The sequence below is a fragment of the Athene noctua genome, chromosome 2 (genome assembly GCF_965140245.1).
Source record: "Athene noctua chromosome 2, bAthNoc1.hap1.1, whole genome shotgun sequence".
NCBI lineage: Eukaryota > Metazoa > Chordata > Aves > Strigiformes > Strigidae > Athene > Athene noctua.
This window is the reverse complement of record NC_134038.1, coordinates 54,372,184-54,389,892: the sequence shown is the minus strand read 5'-3', so window position 1 is coordinate 54,389,892 and position 17,709 is coordinate 54,372,184. Positions and strand designations below refer to the sequence as shown.

General features: G+C 44.2%; 1 protein-coding gene across 5 annotated transcripts in view; it reads left to right on the top strand.

The window, feature by feature from the left end:
- The window catches only part of DLGAP1 (DLG associated protein 1), a 422,469-nt gene that overhangs the window by 389,229 nt on the left and 15,531 nt on the right, over window positions 1–17,709 (top strand). For all 5 annotated transcript variants that reach the window (XM_074899140.1, XM_074899141.1, XM_074899142.1 and 2 more), the window contains 3 exons: window positions 138–511; window positions 3,742–3,833; window positions 16,647–17,065. In XM_074899140.1, the coding sequence (XP_074755241.1) occupies window positions 138–511; window positions 3,742–3,833; window positions 16,647–17,065 (885 nt within the window). The remainder of the gene's footprint in view (window positions 1–137; window positions 512–3,741; window positions 3,834–16,646; window positions 17,066–17,709) is intronic.

Sequence of the window (17,709 nt, the reverse complement as noted above, 5' to 3'; positions counted from 1 at the left end):
TAACTTCTAGGGGCTCTCTGGCTAACAGTGTCCTCCTTATGTCTACTCTGTCCACGCTCACGGATACTTTGAGATCTTATTTGAATTCATTTTCCTGCAGCATCAATAAATTAAGAACTATCATATGTTTCTTGCAGTGTCATCCTGCATTACCACCTATAAGAAGACACCACCACCAGTCCCACCAAGAACCACCACCAAACCATTTATTTCCATCACAGCCCAGAGCAGCACAGAGTCTGCCCAAGATGCATATATGGATGGGCATGGACAGAGGGGAGATATCATCAGTCAGTCTGGACTTAGCAACTCCACAGAGAGCTTGGACAGTATGAAAGCACTAACAGCTGCTATTGAAGCTGCCAATGCGCAGATCCATGGCCCTGCAAGTCAACATGTAGGGAACAATACTGCCACCGTCACCACCACCACAACCATTGCCACCGTTGCAGTAGAAGATAGAAAGAAGGACCACTTCAAGAAAAACAGATGCTTATCTATTGGAATACAGGTACAGTACAGGACATGGATTACATGCCTGCCATTGTTTTAGATTTCTACACCTGTTTTACTGCTCTTTATGCAATGTTTTGTGTATTTTTTCTTCTTTTCCTGACAGTTACCTCTGTAGAAATCACAGCAGCATATCCATTCTGCATGGTACTAATGATGTTTTCCTAATTTATCGTAAAACCATCAGATGCAAGGATTTGTTTAAGTCTCCTTGCTCCTTGTTATTCAGCTCTGTTAAATTACACACATGAGCACTAATCTATGAATCATAACACAGCAGGGGTCAGAAAGGCATGAATTAAATCACTGAAAGGGAATGTGTAAAACAATGATTTACATTACACTATCACCCAAAAAATATTTTCGTCCAGCCTCACTGAATTAATTGTCACTGCTTATTCATGCATTTCATAATGACTGGTAGCCGCTTGAATGAGGCAGCATTGTTCCTATCTCAGCCTCAAGAGCAGAGGGTAAGTTCCTTCTGATTTGCCCTTGTTAAAGAAAATTAGATTTTGTTACTCCTAGTGGAATAAACCAAGAAAACTAACCCTGCCAAAGTTCACTCCTATTTACAGAAAGCAGAAGAGCAAATAAACTAGACCAATGTAACCTGCTTTCTTAATTAATCTTTCCCATACTCCCCCCGCCAAAAAAAGAGAACGTGTATAGGAGTCCAGCTATCTGCTTGCAGGATTAGCTTTTCCAACAAAGTACTTGAATTTACAATCAACTGAGAATTAACACACGTTTTGATGGGAGATGAATTCCAAGCAAATAGAATAGCAATCCACAGCTTATCACCCTTCACAAGAAGACATGATATTTTTTTTCTTGCAGATGGAGGTTGTAAGAACAGCACTGTGCCTGGACAGGCTTATCTGATTAGCAGAGCCTAAGAATTTACCGTGAAATCTCTGCATCAGCTTGATGAGATGAGAGGCACTGTGTAGAAGTATGGCATCCCAGGGGCAACTGCTGGAGAAGCTGTGACTTTCCTCTTAGTTCTTCTTGGAAGGGCAGTAACTACTATTGCCTCCGGATTCAGTCCACTGTCCTTCTTGTAGCCTTTTTCTGATTCACAGCTATTTGTTTTGGGTATATTCTGGAAGAAGGGCTGATGTTCAGTGTTAAAGGAGCAAGATCCAGGTGGGAGAGGAATAGAGGAAATCTCTTCTGTTACTTATTCCTATTCCCAGCCAAGCCTCAAGTGCCATTTCATTGTTATAATCCCTCATTCCCACTGAACAAAAAACTCCTTAGCAAGCAAAAAACCTGCAAAATAATGGGCACAAAGAAGCAATTTCCACATTTGCAGAAGCCAAAATAAACAACAGTAATGTGAACCACAGTCTTCAGACACCATCTCCCTGAAGCCTCTTCTTAAGGTTGTGTTGCTGCAAGTAACAAATGCTGCTTTTCAGAGGTATAGGGGCCTCAGTTTCCTGAGACCTGAGGAAAATAGAGCCCCAAATGCTGTTCAAGCCTTTGACAATCTCCCTCTAAAACTTTGAAATTTACAGATGACCAACATAATCGTATGTGAAAGCTGCCTGGGGATGGTACGTGAGGGGTTGCCAGGGTAGCTTTTGTGTACAAACCAATGGAGATGCCTCAAACTGGGATTACATCAAGCGAAACCTTCAGCAATGATACAGCCTTACAAGATTCCTGCCCCTGCACCATGCCACCCTCCCAGTTGTGCCCATCAATGAGATTTTTAGAGTCAGACAGGCTTCACAAGTAAAAGAAAACTACTTTGCTAGTCCGCTGTCTGGTCCATTTTGCAGCATCATTGCACAGGCAGTCATGCTGGTACAGCTGAAGGGGTAGCGTGGGAGTGGAAATACCATAAAGTAGCTGTTGCTGTCAGAAATTACTTCTTTTAGAAACAACTGCCCTAAAATAGGCAGGTAGGCTGTCAGCCCTCTGACTGGCAGTATCAAGTCAGTCTCTCTCCACTGACTGCAAAGGGAGCCTAGTTTAGGTTTAGGCTGAACTCAGACCAGGTATACACCTTAATTAAAGTTTGGCCCATCTCTGTATGGCAAGGCAAACTGCATTGGCTTGCTCCCTCCTCTAACAAATAAACCTAATGTGCACTTGTGATGAACCTCCATGCATGTCCTCTGCACCCCTCAGTCACTCTTAGGACAGTGCAATCCTTTGATGTAAATCTGTTTAAGCAAACAAGCAAAGTAAAGCAAAGAAAAACTCTGTATCAAAAGGCTGCTTCTCTCGGTCAGTTATGGGATTTAAGGTGCAGTTATCTTCCCAAAAGCCTCAGTATCACCTCACTTCACTGAACAGCTCTGTAACTCTCAACCCTCCTTGAGCACTTTTCCTGCAGGTGATCATTTCCTTTTATCAGCACAGGCTCTTCAGTTGGCTTTCAACAACAAGCTTATTTACTGGTGGAACAGACACTAACAGCTGGAAATTTTGTACCCCTGGAGTCAGAGTGGATCCACAGGTCACTTCGTAACACTGCTTGTGCTCCAAAAATTCTGTGTGCTGGAAATTTTTTTTTCTTGTAAAACTGACAATGTCATATATAGCACTGGGAATTAACTACACTAACTGGACCCAGAAGTTTGTGATTTTACTCAAAGATACATCTGTGGTTAAATTTTAACTTTATACTGTTGGTATAAATCTCCTTCTGGAGATGGAGAGGTGGTATAAAGTTCCTGCCTGTGCTCCTGTGGACCAACTGTTTGCATGAAGAAGCAGTAAAGAAAATGTATCGAAGAGCTGCATCTGCTTTCTTTAAATCTTATCTGCACAGTGCTCTGAATCATCGCACTAACATTTAAACAAAACAAACACATAATTTTGTCATGAGTTCACACATGCATGCACATACAGAGTAACAGGTAAAAATCAAACAAATGGTGGAGGGTGGTAAATGAAGTTACAGCTGCTCAGAGATTTGCTCTGGCAAATGTGAGCATCCAGCCTCCAGAAAATACTAAACTCCATCTGCATTTTGCAGGCCAAACGTTGTCTTAACAGAAATGCTTTACAGATTAACGAGAATTATGAATATTCACTAATAACATCAAAAATGGGCACATCACAGATAAACTGACTAGTTGAAGATACTTACGGTACAAGTTCTATGTGCAAACAGTAGTTATCATTCATAGCAATTTTAAGTAGCTGGGTGATATCTCTGCTAAAATTACATTCTAATTAGCTGGTTACTTTTTTTTTTTTTTTTTTAAGGTTGATGGTGCTGAAGAATCCACCAAATCAAGTGAAAATAAAGCAACCAGTAAGTTCCAGTCCATAGGAGTTCAAGTAGAGGAGGAGAAGTGGTGAGTTAATACTTTTTTTCTGAAGTAAATAACTATGCCGCAACTAATTTTTAAGAGCCCCAGTTCCTGCACACATGACCATATAAACCCGCTTCCTGGATGAATTGTTAGATCATCCAACTGAAAAGCGGAGTCTTATGAATGCTGTAGCTCTTATTTCTCTGAGGGGATTTTTCAGCACCAGTGGGAGAACTGGACAAAAAGTGCCACATATTTTTAAAGTCAATAGACTTTTAATAAGCTCTTTTTACCCAGCAAATCTACCTACAGAGCAGAAGGTGATGCAGCTGAAGTATTAGTCTCGGGATGGCTGCAGCAGCATGGATGGGGAAGTTTACCTTGTTTTTCAGTAGAGTAATTTCATCCACGTGGAGCAGTGGAGTGGCAGAGCCAAACTGATTGCTTTTGCTCAGGTATCTCACCCAGACATCTCTCCATTACAACTGCTCCCTTGAAAAAAAAAAAAAAAAAATTGATTAAAAAGCAAGCCTGTAAAACTTGGCTCTCTCAAATATGAAGTCTAACCTTAATTAGTAAAAAAATATGCCCCGATAAAAATGAAAAAAAAATCTAGAATAGTTGTTGTCTTTAAGGGTTATGTTTCTTTTTTATGACAAATTGCAGTTGCGTTGCAGGGCAGCATAACTGTGCATAGTACTTTCCAGAAACATGAAGTTTCTGAGGGCTGCCCACAACAGCAAATCTTCATTCCTGCCCCAACCTGGACTGGGTGGCTGCAGAAAAGCGGGACCCTCCCCTCGCCTCTGAGCACGCACGCCTGCCCAGTGCTGCTGCGGCGGCTGCAAGCCCCCACCCCAGGCTTGCTTCGTTTTTCGCTTTGGGCACAGCGAAACTTTTGGATCCTGAAGCCATTTTGTAGATAACTCACTGTACCGTATCGTAGGAGAAGCCTCGCGGCAGCATCCCTTGTCGGTGAGGGAAGAGTCGCCCTGGCAATCTCTCCAGGGAGAACCTGGGTGCTGCAAATCTGAGCTGACAAAATTAGGGCCCTCTGCCCTCTGGCCCGCCGACTGCAGGAGCGAGTAGAGGAGATGTCTGTTTTCGCACTGATTTTTTTCCTACGTCTGCTAAAAATACTCAAAAATAACACGTTATCTACACCATTTTCAATTCAACAAAATCTCCTCGTGAAGTAGCAGAGTATTCTCCTGTGGTTTTAAAAGGCTAAAGTGATTTCAGCAAAAAGAAATGTGATTTTGCAATGACCCTGCTAGGCTGTTACGAAGTTCCTCATTAACCTGCTAAAACATCTCTTGCTGGCAGACATTTCTTTATGTGTTAGACCTTAGCCCCATTTACCCACAACTCTTCCAGCACTAGATAAATGAGCACATTAGAATAGGTGCTGAAGGACCATTTCCCTTCAGCCTGAGCACAAAGGAAATAACTACCCCAAAAGCCCAACCCTCCCCCTTCCCTCAAAAAAAAAAAAAAAAAAAAAAAAAGGCTGTTTGTAAATACCTTACTTCCAAAGTCCTCTTTCTATTGCAGTTTTTATTGCTCCAGAGAAAAAGGTAAGGTTTGCCTGTGAGGGTTTGCCCTGAGAAAGCAGTATTTCTGCATTACCTACTGACAGCTGTGTTTAGAGGTTTCCTTGCTGATAAAGTTGAGGTTGCTGCTGTTTGGAGCAGATGGGCAAGCAGCAATCTATCATGGACTTTCAGAAGTGAACTAGCTGATAAAGGACAGCCCCTAATCCTTAGAAAATGAGTGCACTCAAGACACAAAGGGCTTATCATCACAGTTTGGCATTCATATTCTTTTTTTTTTTTTTAACACAGTAGAGCACAATGTATTGATTATCTGTTACAGGAATAGAATTGTAAATACAGTGCATTCTTCCCTGCCCCTTAACATCTGCAGAGCCTCAGAAAAGCCCTTTTGAGTCGAATCTTTGACAAATGAATGTTTTTTAAAATCTTCCAGGCTTCAGAAATATTACATAAATATAAAATAAGAATTACACAGCAAAGCGAATATAGCAAATTGATAACGTTTCCTTGCCAGTCTAGGCTATTAAGCGCACTGTTACAAAACAAGAAAGCTCTTTGCCTAATGCACTAAAAGCCTACTGTACAAAATTTGTTTCACTCTTCTTCTTTGCTTCCTGCTCTTTCCTCCCCCTTTCCCTCTCCTCATGATTGTCATTCTCACACTATGGAATCTTACCTCCTCACGTCCTTTTAAATATTCCTGCTTCTGTACTTGAACCAAGCAAGCAAAAGATTTTGCCTCCATTTCTTGATCTAAGTAGCTCGAAAACAGAGCATCTTCGGAAGAGAGCTCTCTCTCTTCCATCTTCCATGTCGACTCAGACCTTTCATTAGCCCTTCACTCTCTGTAACCTGGGCTTCCTGCCAAGACAAATGACTCTGAGTCCTCCTCCGCTTGTACTGCTCAATGGATAAATGTGCCTACTGCTACCTGACCGTATTACAACTGGATCCATCACCGCTATTCATCTTTTTCTCCGTTTTTTTATGCTGCTTGCTCTCAATAATCTTCTTCATACCCATTCCCTAAGTGCAACTCCACAATTTCTAGAATTTATTGAGTAACTCTGTCCAGTCTTTCTCATGGAAAAAAAACTCGTACGCTTTTTTTTCAACCTCATGATCTTCCTACTGTTACTCTCTTATCTCTCACCTGATTTCCATGATGCTAACAAAACCCCAACCAAAATGTTCCTCCCCTTTCCTCACATGAGCCACCCCTTCCAGGGCTATTTTGAAATGTGTATCTAATGAAGCTGATCAGGGCAATCTCAGGGCACTTCCATTTCTGTCAATTTCTGTTTGTCCTTTCTCTCTACCTGTGACTTCTTGACCTCAGAGGACCACCTTCCATTCCTCACTTACACAAGATAATTGAGTTGTTGAAAGTCAACCAGTTCTACTGAACCAGAAAAGAAAAAGTCATATCGTGCCAGGCCAATTAGCACACATCCTTATTGAACAAGGAGCTCTCAGTCCCATAGCTCTGTAATCACTTTTAGTCTCTCTGAATTTTACCTTGTCTGCCCCAAGATCTCCTTCCATTACATCCTCACCCCCGAAATTGTCTTGCTCATTGCTCTAATCATACCATCAGCTGGTAATTGTACTTGGTTTGCCATCACGAGAATTTATGAATGCTAAAAGAATGACAGTTTCTGAAGTAAGAATACTGCCACGGGGGACTAAGACCATAGACAGACGGTCCTTCTCTATTTTCTTTGGCTTCTGTGGGGCCAGGGAAGGTGCCCCCACCTCTTGGTGTGGTATAAAATGAAATTATTTGAAATGGTAGTGGGGTAGCATTAAAAACAAAAAACAAACCAAAAAAAAACCCCACACCAAAAAAACCCTCTTCTTTCTCTTCAAGGAAAAAAACCCCATCTTTGTCTTTTGTTATTATATACAGCCGTATTCTTCTCTTTTTTTCCTGTAGGTTTCTGGCTTTGGTCACTTACTGTCCTGACAAAAAATACTCAGGTTTTAGAGTCTGCCCTGCACAACAGGCCAGTCCTACACTCTCTCAACTCTTCTCAGTCTCAGTTTCTCAACTCTTCTCAGTCTCAGTTTCTCAACTCTCCAGTCTTTAGGACAGGACCTTCAAATCTGTATTTTGGCTAAGCTGAGCTTGGACTGATATTTCCTTGGCTTTTGTCTGCAGCATTTTCTGTCTATCTGCATTCTCCACAGTGAAAGCCATTCCACTGAGAAATTCTGAACATGATAGATGCCCCATCCCTGAAAACATTGAAGATTAGGTTGGACAGGATTCTCAGCAACCTGATCTAGTTGAAGAAGTCCCTGCTTATTGCAGGGGGATTGGACTAAATGACCTTTAAAGGTCCCTTCCAACCCTTCCAACTATTCTGTGATTCTACCCTGGCAGTGAGTGACTGAGCTGGTATTCAGAAGAAGAGAGAGGCAGTTTGAAAAGCAAGGCCTAATAATGTTCCCTGTTTAAAGCTAAGGGCCCTGACCTGGCCTTGTGTGCTAGGCCTCAACAAAGCGTTGCCCCATCTTATTCCAGCTGTTCCCCCCAGTGCTGTCCAGAAAGCGTCACAAGGCAAAGGTTGGAACAGATTTATTTGAGGATGGGAGATCCCAGGAATACTTTGATCCTCTGTCTTCTGCAAACTCTGCTGGTGAGAGACATGCCCATCACAGGGTGTGTATTTGCTGAGGATGGTCTCTGTAGCGTGACCTCCTCCCTGCGCTGCTGTGCTCCTCACACACTGAAAAGGGCAGGGTACATACCCTGTGAATATGAGGGGCAGCGGGGCAGTGCAGGACAGGGAGGAAGAGCCCAAGCAACGCTTGAAGAGCCACCATGTTACAGGAGATTGATGAATGAAGATTCACTGATTGATTGATTGATTGATGGCTGAGAGACATGCAGAGGCCAGGAGCACTAAGGCCTTAGATTCCTGCCTGCAGCATACCTGACCACTGCAAGGAGCTGGGCCCATGCTGATAGAGTCTTGGGTGGGGCCAGACCCTGTCAGCATGACAAACTCCCTTCTTCAGGCACAGCCTGAGATCAGTGTTGCAGTACCTGGCTAGGCCTGCTGGAATTGGATCGACCTCCTTGGGCTCCTCCTGATCTTCCAGTGGATCGATGTCCATTGGCCCTGTGCCATCCTCCACACACCAGCCAGAGTTCTGGGGTTTGGGTCACCAGCCAGAGTTCTCAGATGTCCCCTTTGGTTTGGCCGATCTTGGAGTTACCCTTCAACTGCATTTGGCAGCTTTGTTGGGCGTTGGGTTGAAGCTCCCAGAAGCTGGAAATCACTGTCTGAGGCTTCACTGCTCCTGTCCTGCTCCAGTTGCTGGTGCTGCAGGTGCGAGCAGCTTGGCAAGTGGTGGCCAGGGGCAGGGCTGCCATTTTGTGGAGCTCTTGCTCCTCACAATGTGCAGTGAGGAGGTGGCATGTGACATCAGGAGACCACTGTGATGGAGGCCCAAGCACACACCTGACCATGGGGCCCTTTGGCTGGGGGTGTCTGGCCTGAAAGAGGCCCTGCCTGGGAAGAGCAGGGTGCCAGGGACTGAGGGTGCTCTGCCCCTGCCCAGTCCCACTCTGGTGGGGTCCACTCTCCCCAGCTCCACCACTCCATGTGTGCTTGGGGAAGGAACTGCCTCCTTCGTCAGCAGAAGGCAAAGCAGCCACTGACTCTGACATGGCCAGTTTCCTTCCGAAGCCACAGCTGCCTGTGATCATAGCAAACCCTTACAGCCCTGGTGGTCCTCAGCCTGCTGGTGGGCTGCCCCAAGCCTGGCATTTGCAGAATTTGCCAGAGATTTCTGATCAGACTTCACTGGTTGGCAGTATCCTCTGTCTCTGAGCCCTGGCTCTGGAGGGAGGCTGAGTGCTCCAGCCAGCACCCTCTGCTCTGCAATGCAAAGGTCAGTAAATGGTTAAAAGAGGAAAAAAAAAAAAAGTGGTTACAGGTTTTCTGTGTGTAAAGCGGCCAAGTGCTGTCCCCACATGGGGACCTTTCTTTTCCCCAGAATCCTCCCTAGTTTCCCCACACTCCTTTACATCTTTAACTTCAAGGCTCTCTGATACCCAGCAAAGGAAGAGTGTCCTGCCGGGGTGATAGGGCTGGATGGCTGCCCACCCTCTCAGTCGCTGGGAACCATACCACGTACAGACAGGATGGATAGAGGGGAGAACAGCCCAGGGGTGGGCTGTGCAGCAGCTCAGCGCTCCCAGGCATGAGCAGCCCCTGCTCAGTGTGCATGTGAAGCAGGCATGGACTTGCTGCAGCAGTGGCAGGCTGAGCACTGCAGGTGCCGGTTCCCAAGTCTGTGGGCTCTGCCACTGCCATGCCGGGGGAGCAGAAGGGCCATCTTAGAACAGCAGGTCTGCAGGGGACAGTGGGGACATGGTAGTGGAGAACTGTGCTAAGGCCTCGGCTTCCTGCCGCAGCATACCTGTTTTCTTTGCCCCTTCCTGGCTGCTTTCTGCTGGGGGGGTGACCCACTGCCAAGGAGCTGGGCCCCCGCCAATAGTCTTGGGTAGGGCCGAAACCTCTCAGTGCAACAGGCTCCCTTCTTCAAGCACAGCCTGGGATCAGCATTGCAGTACTACCGCAGTGAGCAGCGAGAGAGGGAGAAGCTGGGCAGAGCACGGCAGCAGTGCCATTACTTGAACTTCTGACATTGTCATTTATTAGTAGCGGACCCAGGACCTGCAGACACCGAAACAGCCACCGAAGTGGTGGTGTCCATGGAAGACACAGTTCCATGCCTGTGTCCCAAGGGCATTGCGGGGCATTGTGGTCCAGAGTGTGACATCCCTGGGGAGGCTGAGCACACCAGGGGAGTTTGGCTTTCCCTCAGGGATCCCAGGGAAGACATGGAGGAGGTTTCAGGTACCACAGGTGACAACTGTGGCTTGTGGCTTCTGGGCCATGGACAAAGACAAGCTGCTGTGGGGACTGGGGTTGGAGCGGGAGTATTGTTTTCTTGCTTTGCATCCATTTGTTTGAACACTGAAATCGTAAAGGAGGGATCAGCGGTATCAGCTGAATGTTCACAAGTCAGTGGGGCCTGATGAGATTCATCCCAGTGTACTGAGGGAGCTAGTGAATGTTACAGCAGGACCCCTCTCGATCATCTACCGAAGGTCTTGGGAGTCTGGGAAGGTCCCTGCTGATGAGAATCTAGCCAGTGTTACTCCAATTTACAAGAAGGGTGTGAGGGAAGACCTAGGGAACTACAGACCTGTTGGTCTAGCCTTAGTTCCTGGAAAAATTATGAAGAAGATTACACTGTGTATCACTGAAAGGCACTTAAAGAATAATGCAATCATCAGGCACAGTCAATATGTGTTCACAATGGGAAAGTCCTGTTTAACTAATTTGATATCCTTCTATGATAAGGTCACCCACCAAGTGGATGAAAGGAAGGTGGTGGATGTAGGTTTTTTTCATTTTAGTAAGGTTTTTCATACTGTCCCACACAGCATCATTCTGGACAAGTTGTCCAACTGCAGAATGAGTGAGTTCATGGCTGAAGGGGAGGGCTCAAAGGGTTGTGGTGATTTGGGCTACATCTGGCTGGGGACTGCTCACCAGCAATGTTCTCCAGAGTTCAGTTCTAGAGCCAGTTCTGCTCAGTATATTTATCAGCGATCTGGGTGCAGGAGCTGAGTGCACCATTAGTAAGTTTGCCATGATACCAAACTGGGAGGTGCTGTTGACTCTCTTGAGGGACAAGAGGCCTTGCAGAAGGATCTAGATAGGTTGGAGCACTGGGCAACAACTAATGGGATGAAACTTAACAAGTCTAAATGCTGGATTCTGCACCTAGGATGGAGTAAAGCCAGGCACAAGTATAAAGTGGGAGAAGAGCACCTGGAGAGCAGCCCTGCAGAAAGGGACCTGAGGGTGCTGGTCAGCAGCAGGCTCAATATGAATCAGGAGCGTGCCCTGGCAGCCCAGGGGGCAAATCTCATCCTGGGGTGCATCGAAAACCAGCTGATCAGAAGAGGTGATTATCCCGCTGTATTCAGAGTTGGTGCGGCCTCACCTGGAGTACTGTGTGCAGTTCTGGGCCCCACAATTTAAGAAGGATGTGAAGGTCTTTGAATGCATCCAGAGGAGGGCAACAAAGCTGGTGAAAGGGCTGGAAGCATGTGCTGTGAGGAGCAGCTGAGGACTTTGGACCTGTCTAGTTTAGAGAGAAGGAGGCTGAGGGGCGACCTCACTGCTCTCTGCAGCTTCCTGAGGAGAGGAAGGGGAGAGGGAGGTGCTGGTCTCTTCTCCCTGGGTATCCAGTGACAGGATGCATGGGAATGGTTCAAAGCTGTGCCAGGGGATGTTTAGACTGGACTTTAGGGACCATTTCTTTATCAAGGAGGTGGTCAAACACTGGGACAGGCTTCCTAGAGAGATGGTCGATTGCCCAAGCCTGTCAGTGTTTAAGAGGCTTTTGGGCGATGCCCTTAACAACATTCTTTAACTTTTGGTCAGCCCTGAAATAGTCAGGAAGTTGGACTAAAAGATCGTTGTAGGTCCCTTCTGACCGAAGTAGTCTATTCTAACATTGTAATAAAGGATTAGAGTTTCCCTGCTAAGGCTCAGGTACCATATCTGCTAACTCCTTCTGCAGTTAGTTTTGTTCTGCTGACATGGGCTGCCTGAAGAGAAGCCCACAACTGAGACAGTACAGCCAATGGCTACAGTGAGACAGGCTGAATTTAATAGCATGGCCAGCAGGGACAGGGAAGGGATCTTACCCCTGTACTTGGCACTGGTGAGGCCGCACCTCGATTCCTGTGTTCAGTTTTGGGCCCCTCGCTACAAAAAGGACATTGAATTACTTGAGCGTGGCCAAAGAAGGGCAACGAAGCTGGTGCAGGGTCTGGAGCACAGGTCGTAGGAGGAGCGGCTGAGGGAACTGGGGGTGTTTAGTCTGGAGGAGACTGAGGGGAGACCTCATCGCCCTCTACAGCTACCTGAAAGGAGGTTGCAGAGAGCTGGGGATGAGTCTCTTTAACCAGGTAACAAGTGGTAGGAGAAAAGGTAATGGCTTCAAGTTGCACCAGGGAAGGTTTAGACTGGATATTAGGAAGCACTTCTTTACAGAACGGGTTGTTGGGCGTTGGAATGGGCTGCCCAGGGAGGTGGAGGAGTCCCCATCCCTGGAGGTGTTTAAGAGTCGGGTTGACATAGTGCTTAGGGACATGGTGTAGTTGGGAACTGTCAGGTTAATGTTTGGACTAGATGATCTTCAAGTTCTTTTCCAACCTAGACGATTCTGTGATTCTGTAACGTAATTGCCTCTGAGACTCACCATGTATCAGTTGGTTTGAAACCTAGGTCTTTTCTGAGGTTTTGTTTTTTTTCATGAAAGAAAGCAGTTCTCTGAGTTGAAATGTAAACATGTTTTTCAAAAGAAAGCAAAAGAAGACTTAGAAGGGAGAGTTGAATGGTAACAAGTGACCCCGTTGTTGCTGTTCAAAACACGTTGTGTTTTTGTTCTCCATACTGGTTTATCCAGTCTGAGGTTTCATGGCTTTCTGCACCTTAGGCCAGATATCTGCTGCAGTTCTCTGAAGCTGTAATTATTACACCTTGTACCTGCAGGGCACAACTATGTACAAAAGGGCCAAGCCTGAAAGCAGAGGAAGAAGCAAATCTCTGTTTTTAACGATTACCAGCAATTTCTGAAAACTTTTTTTTAGGTAGACCTGTGAATGTTTTGTATGTGTAGAAGAAGTGAAAACTTAGGCATTAGCTTCAGCATCTCTCCTGTGGTATGGAGTTTTAACTGAGAGCAAAATAAAAAAGGCTCATGTGGGACACATGGTAAAACATCCTGGAAGTGAGTGAGGAAGCTATGTCAGAGACTAAAATTACCATCTATTAGGCATTTTATTTAGATGTGCTGGAGGCAGGCAGATAGTGGGTGCCTTCCTGCATTTCCATGTTATTCAACATACATTTCCTTGGGAGTATTTTTTAAATTTTGAACTGATGCTATATTCTATTGCCAAGTTGTTTTTCTTTTGAAGACAGATAGGTTACACAGTCCAGTGCCAAGAATCTGTCGAGCAAGCCTGTAGCATACTATTATATAGATAAAACAAAGGCAAAAAAAGTAGGTCATTCTATTTTATTTGTTGAGCAGAGTCTGGTTTTGGTGGTACTAGCTCATATTGAACCCCGTAAGAGTAGACTCCTGAAACCTTTGAAATGTAGTGCCTCCAGCAGTACATCCTCTTGGCAAGCAGACCTTGATGTTTTCATATTTGGGATTTAGTGTACACTGAAAAGCCAGGGTGTACACTGAAAATACAAATGGTCATCTGAAACAGAAGGATATCAGAGTGTAGAGCACTGGGGAAAGCAGAAGGTGGCTGTGATGTGGAGGTAGGGGTGTGGAGAAGAATGAGCCTGAATTAAGGCATTTTCTTTTCTCTCCAGTACCATGGAAGGTGTGGAAGAGTACGCTGGGTGCTAATGCCTTGGCTCTCGGTGAACCCTGACTAAATGACTGAAAAGAAATCCTGTGTGAGCATGTGCCTGTGTGGGCACACATGATTTTTGGATTTTTGTATGTGTGTGTGTGTGTGTATATATGCATGCATACACTCCAGTGCAGATAAGGAATTTGTCAGGTTGGTGGCCAAATTAAGGCAATTTTATTTTAAAGTAACATAGATTGGACCAAAATATTTTCATTGTAATGTCAGCCTAAAGCTAACATCTTTCTAACCGCTAATAGCAGCCTAACAGCTTTTCTCTGCCAGGGACAAGTAGTAGATACTTAAGGAAAGTATAAAGGAGTGTGTGTAAAGGAAAAGTATAAAGGGTGTGTATGAAGCACTACTTCTCCCTGTAGACGTTCCCAATTTAGCAGTCTGTTGTTCAGGGACTTCCTAAGCCAGATACGACATCTGTGTAATAGCTCTTCCTGGACCTATCTCCTGTGAGTTTGATCAGGTTCTCTTTGAACCTATTTTTACCTTTGGTTTTCCCAGGATTCTGTGGCAATTTAATTACACATTGTGTGAAGAAATACTTCCTCTCACTAGATGTAAATCTTTAGACCTCTAGGCCTTACAACTGGCTGCCTTCCTCCCCACAGTTCTTGCACTCTGGGAAATGGTGAAACATCACCTAGTCAGGATTTCATAGGTCTCTCATATCCCCCTCAGCCATCTGTTTTCTAAACCAAGAAATGTCTTTCCCCCAGTGGAAGCCATACCATATCTCCAATGATCTTTGTCCTCCCTTTTAACTCTTTCTGATGTATCAATCCATAACAAAATGCTTTGCTCTTCATGTCAAAGGATAACTACTACCGAGCTGAGCTAAAGAGTTCTACTCACTCCATATTTTTCAGTTTGCTGGTGTGTATCATGTAAAACTACAGTGGCATAACTGTGACTTTTGCATCGTTTAACAACACTTGTTTCAAAAGAACTGCAAGTGGCAGGTGCTACATTAAAATGTATTATTAAAGTTTTCCAGGGATTGGTGTGGCTGAGAAGTTAATTTGAGCTTTCTTCTGCAGAGGAATTGGCCTTTTTTTTTAAACCGGGGAATGCTTTTCAACTCCTGTTTTGCTTTGCTCTACTCCTCTCAAAGCTCCACATCAACAGCCACTAATTTCCTCTATCAGCAGGAACTGGTACGGTCCTCCTTCAAATCTGCACTCCTCCTGAGGTATATGGATGCATCAGCTACATAGGACATGAAATTCTCCCTCAGCATCCTTCTATCTTCTCCCTCCCTAACTGCACACTAAATACACTCAATGAACAATGCTTCTGCTGTCAGTTGAGCTTGTCTAATTGGTTATTGCTCTTCAGTGGAAGGTGGAATATAAATGAAAGGGAGTGAAATGGTGCCCAGCATCCAGCTCCACTGTCTCCTTAGCATTTTCATCCCTGCTTGAGCCCAAACTAAAAATAGAACTGCTATGGGTAAAACAAGCAGAATATGGGTCCTAACACTAGTTTCAAGTGTAAATGTGAGATTGTGAAGAAATTAGAAGCGAACTACGAGCTACATGAGTGCAAAGGCATTATGAATGAGTAAGAAGGGGTGGGAATATGTCCCTATTTAGTTCAAAACTATGTTAATTCTGAAGCCTAAATATTATTAATTTAAGTAATATCTACATTAATTACTTTATACCTTCTTTATCATCATAGGGAAAGACAAATGTCTGCTTTGCTTGTTTTCCTGTGTTCCTCAGTGTATCAGTTTCTAGAGCTACTCTGACTGTAATTATTTGCCTGCAGATTTTCCACTCATTCCCTCCACAATTTACTGCTTATTGTATCTGCTCTCACAACCACCCTCTGCAACAGCATTAGGTGTCTCTTACTCCTTACACTTCCCTCCGCTTCTTCTCTATCAGCCTCTTCACCTCAGCTGCCTTGGACTGCAGAATTTGGAGTGCTGTTCACATAAAGAAAACCCACCCCAACCTAAAGCCCTGAACCTCCTCTTTCCCCTGCTTTTGCCTTTACCCTCAGGGTTTGCTCTCTGCCCTCAGAAGCTCCAACACAAAGAAGCTATGCAAGGTGAAAGGAGGCTACCTACAGGGTAGCAGCCATCACAATGAGGGTGACATAGACAGCAACTGAGAATGCTAGTTTTGGTGAAAAAGAGAACAGCATTTTGAAACTGAAGGTGGAACGTGAAAAATCAAATGTCTGAACACTGGGAATGGGGGCTAAAATTGTGAAAGATGGTATTAGCAGGTACATAATTATGAAGAGTAATTATGAAGAAGCAATACAAAATACTTATTTTTATATTTATATAAAAAATACTTTCTTTATAAATGGAACATATAATGTTACATAGATAGTAGTGGACTCATTGGTATTACTATCTTATCGATCTCACATGTATGATTTTTAAATGTGGTTTGTGAGTAGATGTGTAACTTCAAAGGAGTGTGAGTTTTGAAAGATAAGCCACTTCTTAAAATTGGGCCCCTTTAAGTTTGGATTAATTGGTAACCTAAAATCCTAAACTACTGACACTATTAGCTGTCTCTTGGACTAGCCTCTGTCTTTGTTAACCCACACAACAATTACAGGTACTTGCCTCAATACACAGTGAGCTTGCATGGAAAAAAGATAGATACTTGGTTGTTGGCTTGCAATTAAAAAATAAGTTTATGCTAATCATTTCAAGAAAAAGCATCTGAGTGTAGCACTTTGAGCTGTGACTGCCAGTCTTAGGAGGAGTGACAGAATCCGAATAAGTCATTTTTTACTGAGTTAGCTAGAAAAAGCTTGCTAAACATCTTATGTTTGTGCTCTCCAAAGCTTTCGCAGGTTTACACGATCTAATAGTGTAACAACAGCCGTGCAAGCAGACCTGGATTTCCATGAGAACTTTGAAATAATCGACCCTCAAGAGGACAATACATGTTCTGGACAAATATCAAGACAATTTTCTCGAGATGCAAGCACCTCTACTGTTAGCATACAAGGGTCAGGAAACCATTACCATGCATGTGCAGTGGATGATGACTTTGATACAGATTTTGATCCATCAATTTTACCTCCTCCTGACCCCTGGATTGACTCTATCACCGAAGATCCTCTGGAAGCTGTTCAAAGGTCAGTGTGCCCACGAGATGGCCACTGGTTTCTGAAGCTACTTCAGGCAGAGAGAGATCGTATGGAAGGCTGGTGCCAACAGATGGAGAGAGAAGAACGGGAAAACAACCTACCTGAGGACAGTAAGTAACTATGTACAATAATATTGCAAATACAAAAAAGTATTTAATATAGGTCAAATTTACTCCTGTGAATTCTGTATCATGCCCTTTCTTATTTAGCTAATGAAGCTATGGTCATGATTCTCAAAAGGACTCTATGTACGTATATAATAATCCTTATTAAAGTTGACAGGGAATGCAAATGCTCAGCACTTCTGAAACTTCAGAGGTATTAGCTTTTGGGATTGCATAGTTCAATGGATAATTAGGAGATCGTGGTTATGGGTCTTGTAGTATTAATGTTTCTTAACTCTTCCATTTGAAATCGCTTCTCATAACCTTGGACAATAATTGAAGATTCTAGTTCCTTTTCATTAAACTCATATTTTAGTTGCCTTTTTAGATGGTGATTGGCATCAGAATCTTCAGGTGTTTCCCCCAACTGAAAGAGATTTCAATTGTGCTTGCAAGTTGTTCTCCCTCTCTTCCCCTCTCCAGCCTCCCTTGATCTCCCTTGCAGTTCTTACTCAACTTTGGATCTTCCCAGTAAAACAAGCTCTCCATATTTTGTGATAAAAAACACACATGTGCAAACTACCTCTCAGTTGTAACTGCTGCCAGAAGTATTACCCTACCTGTATGGTAACGGGAACGTCTTGTAAGCC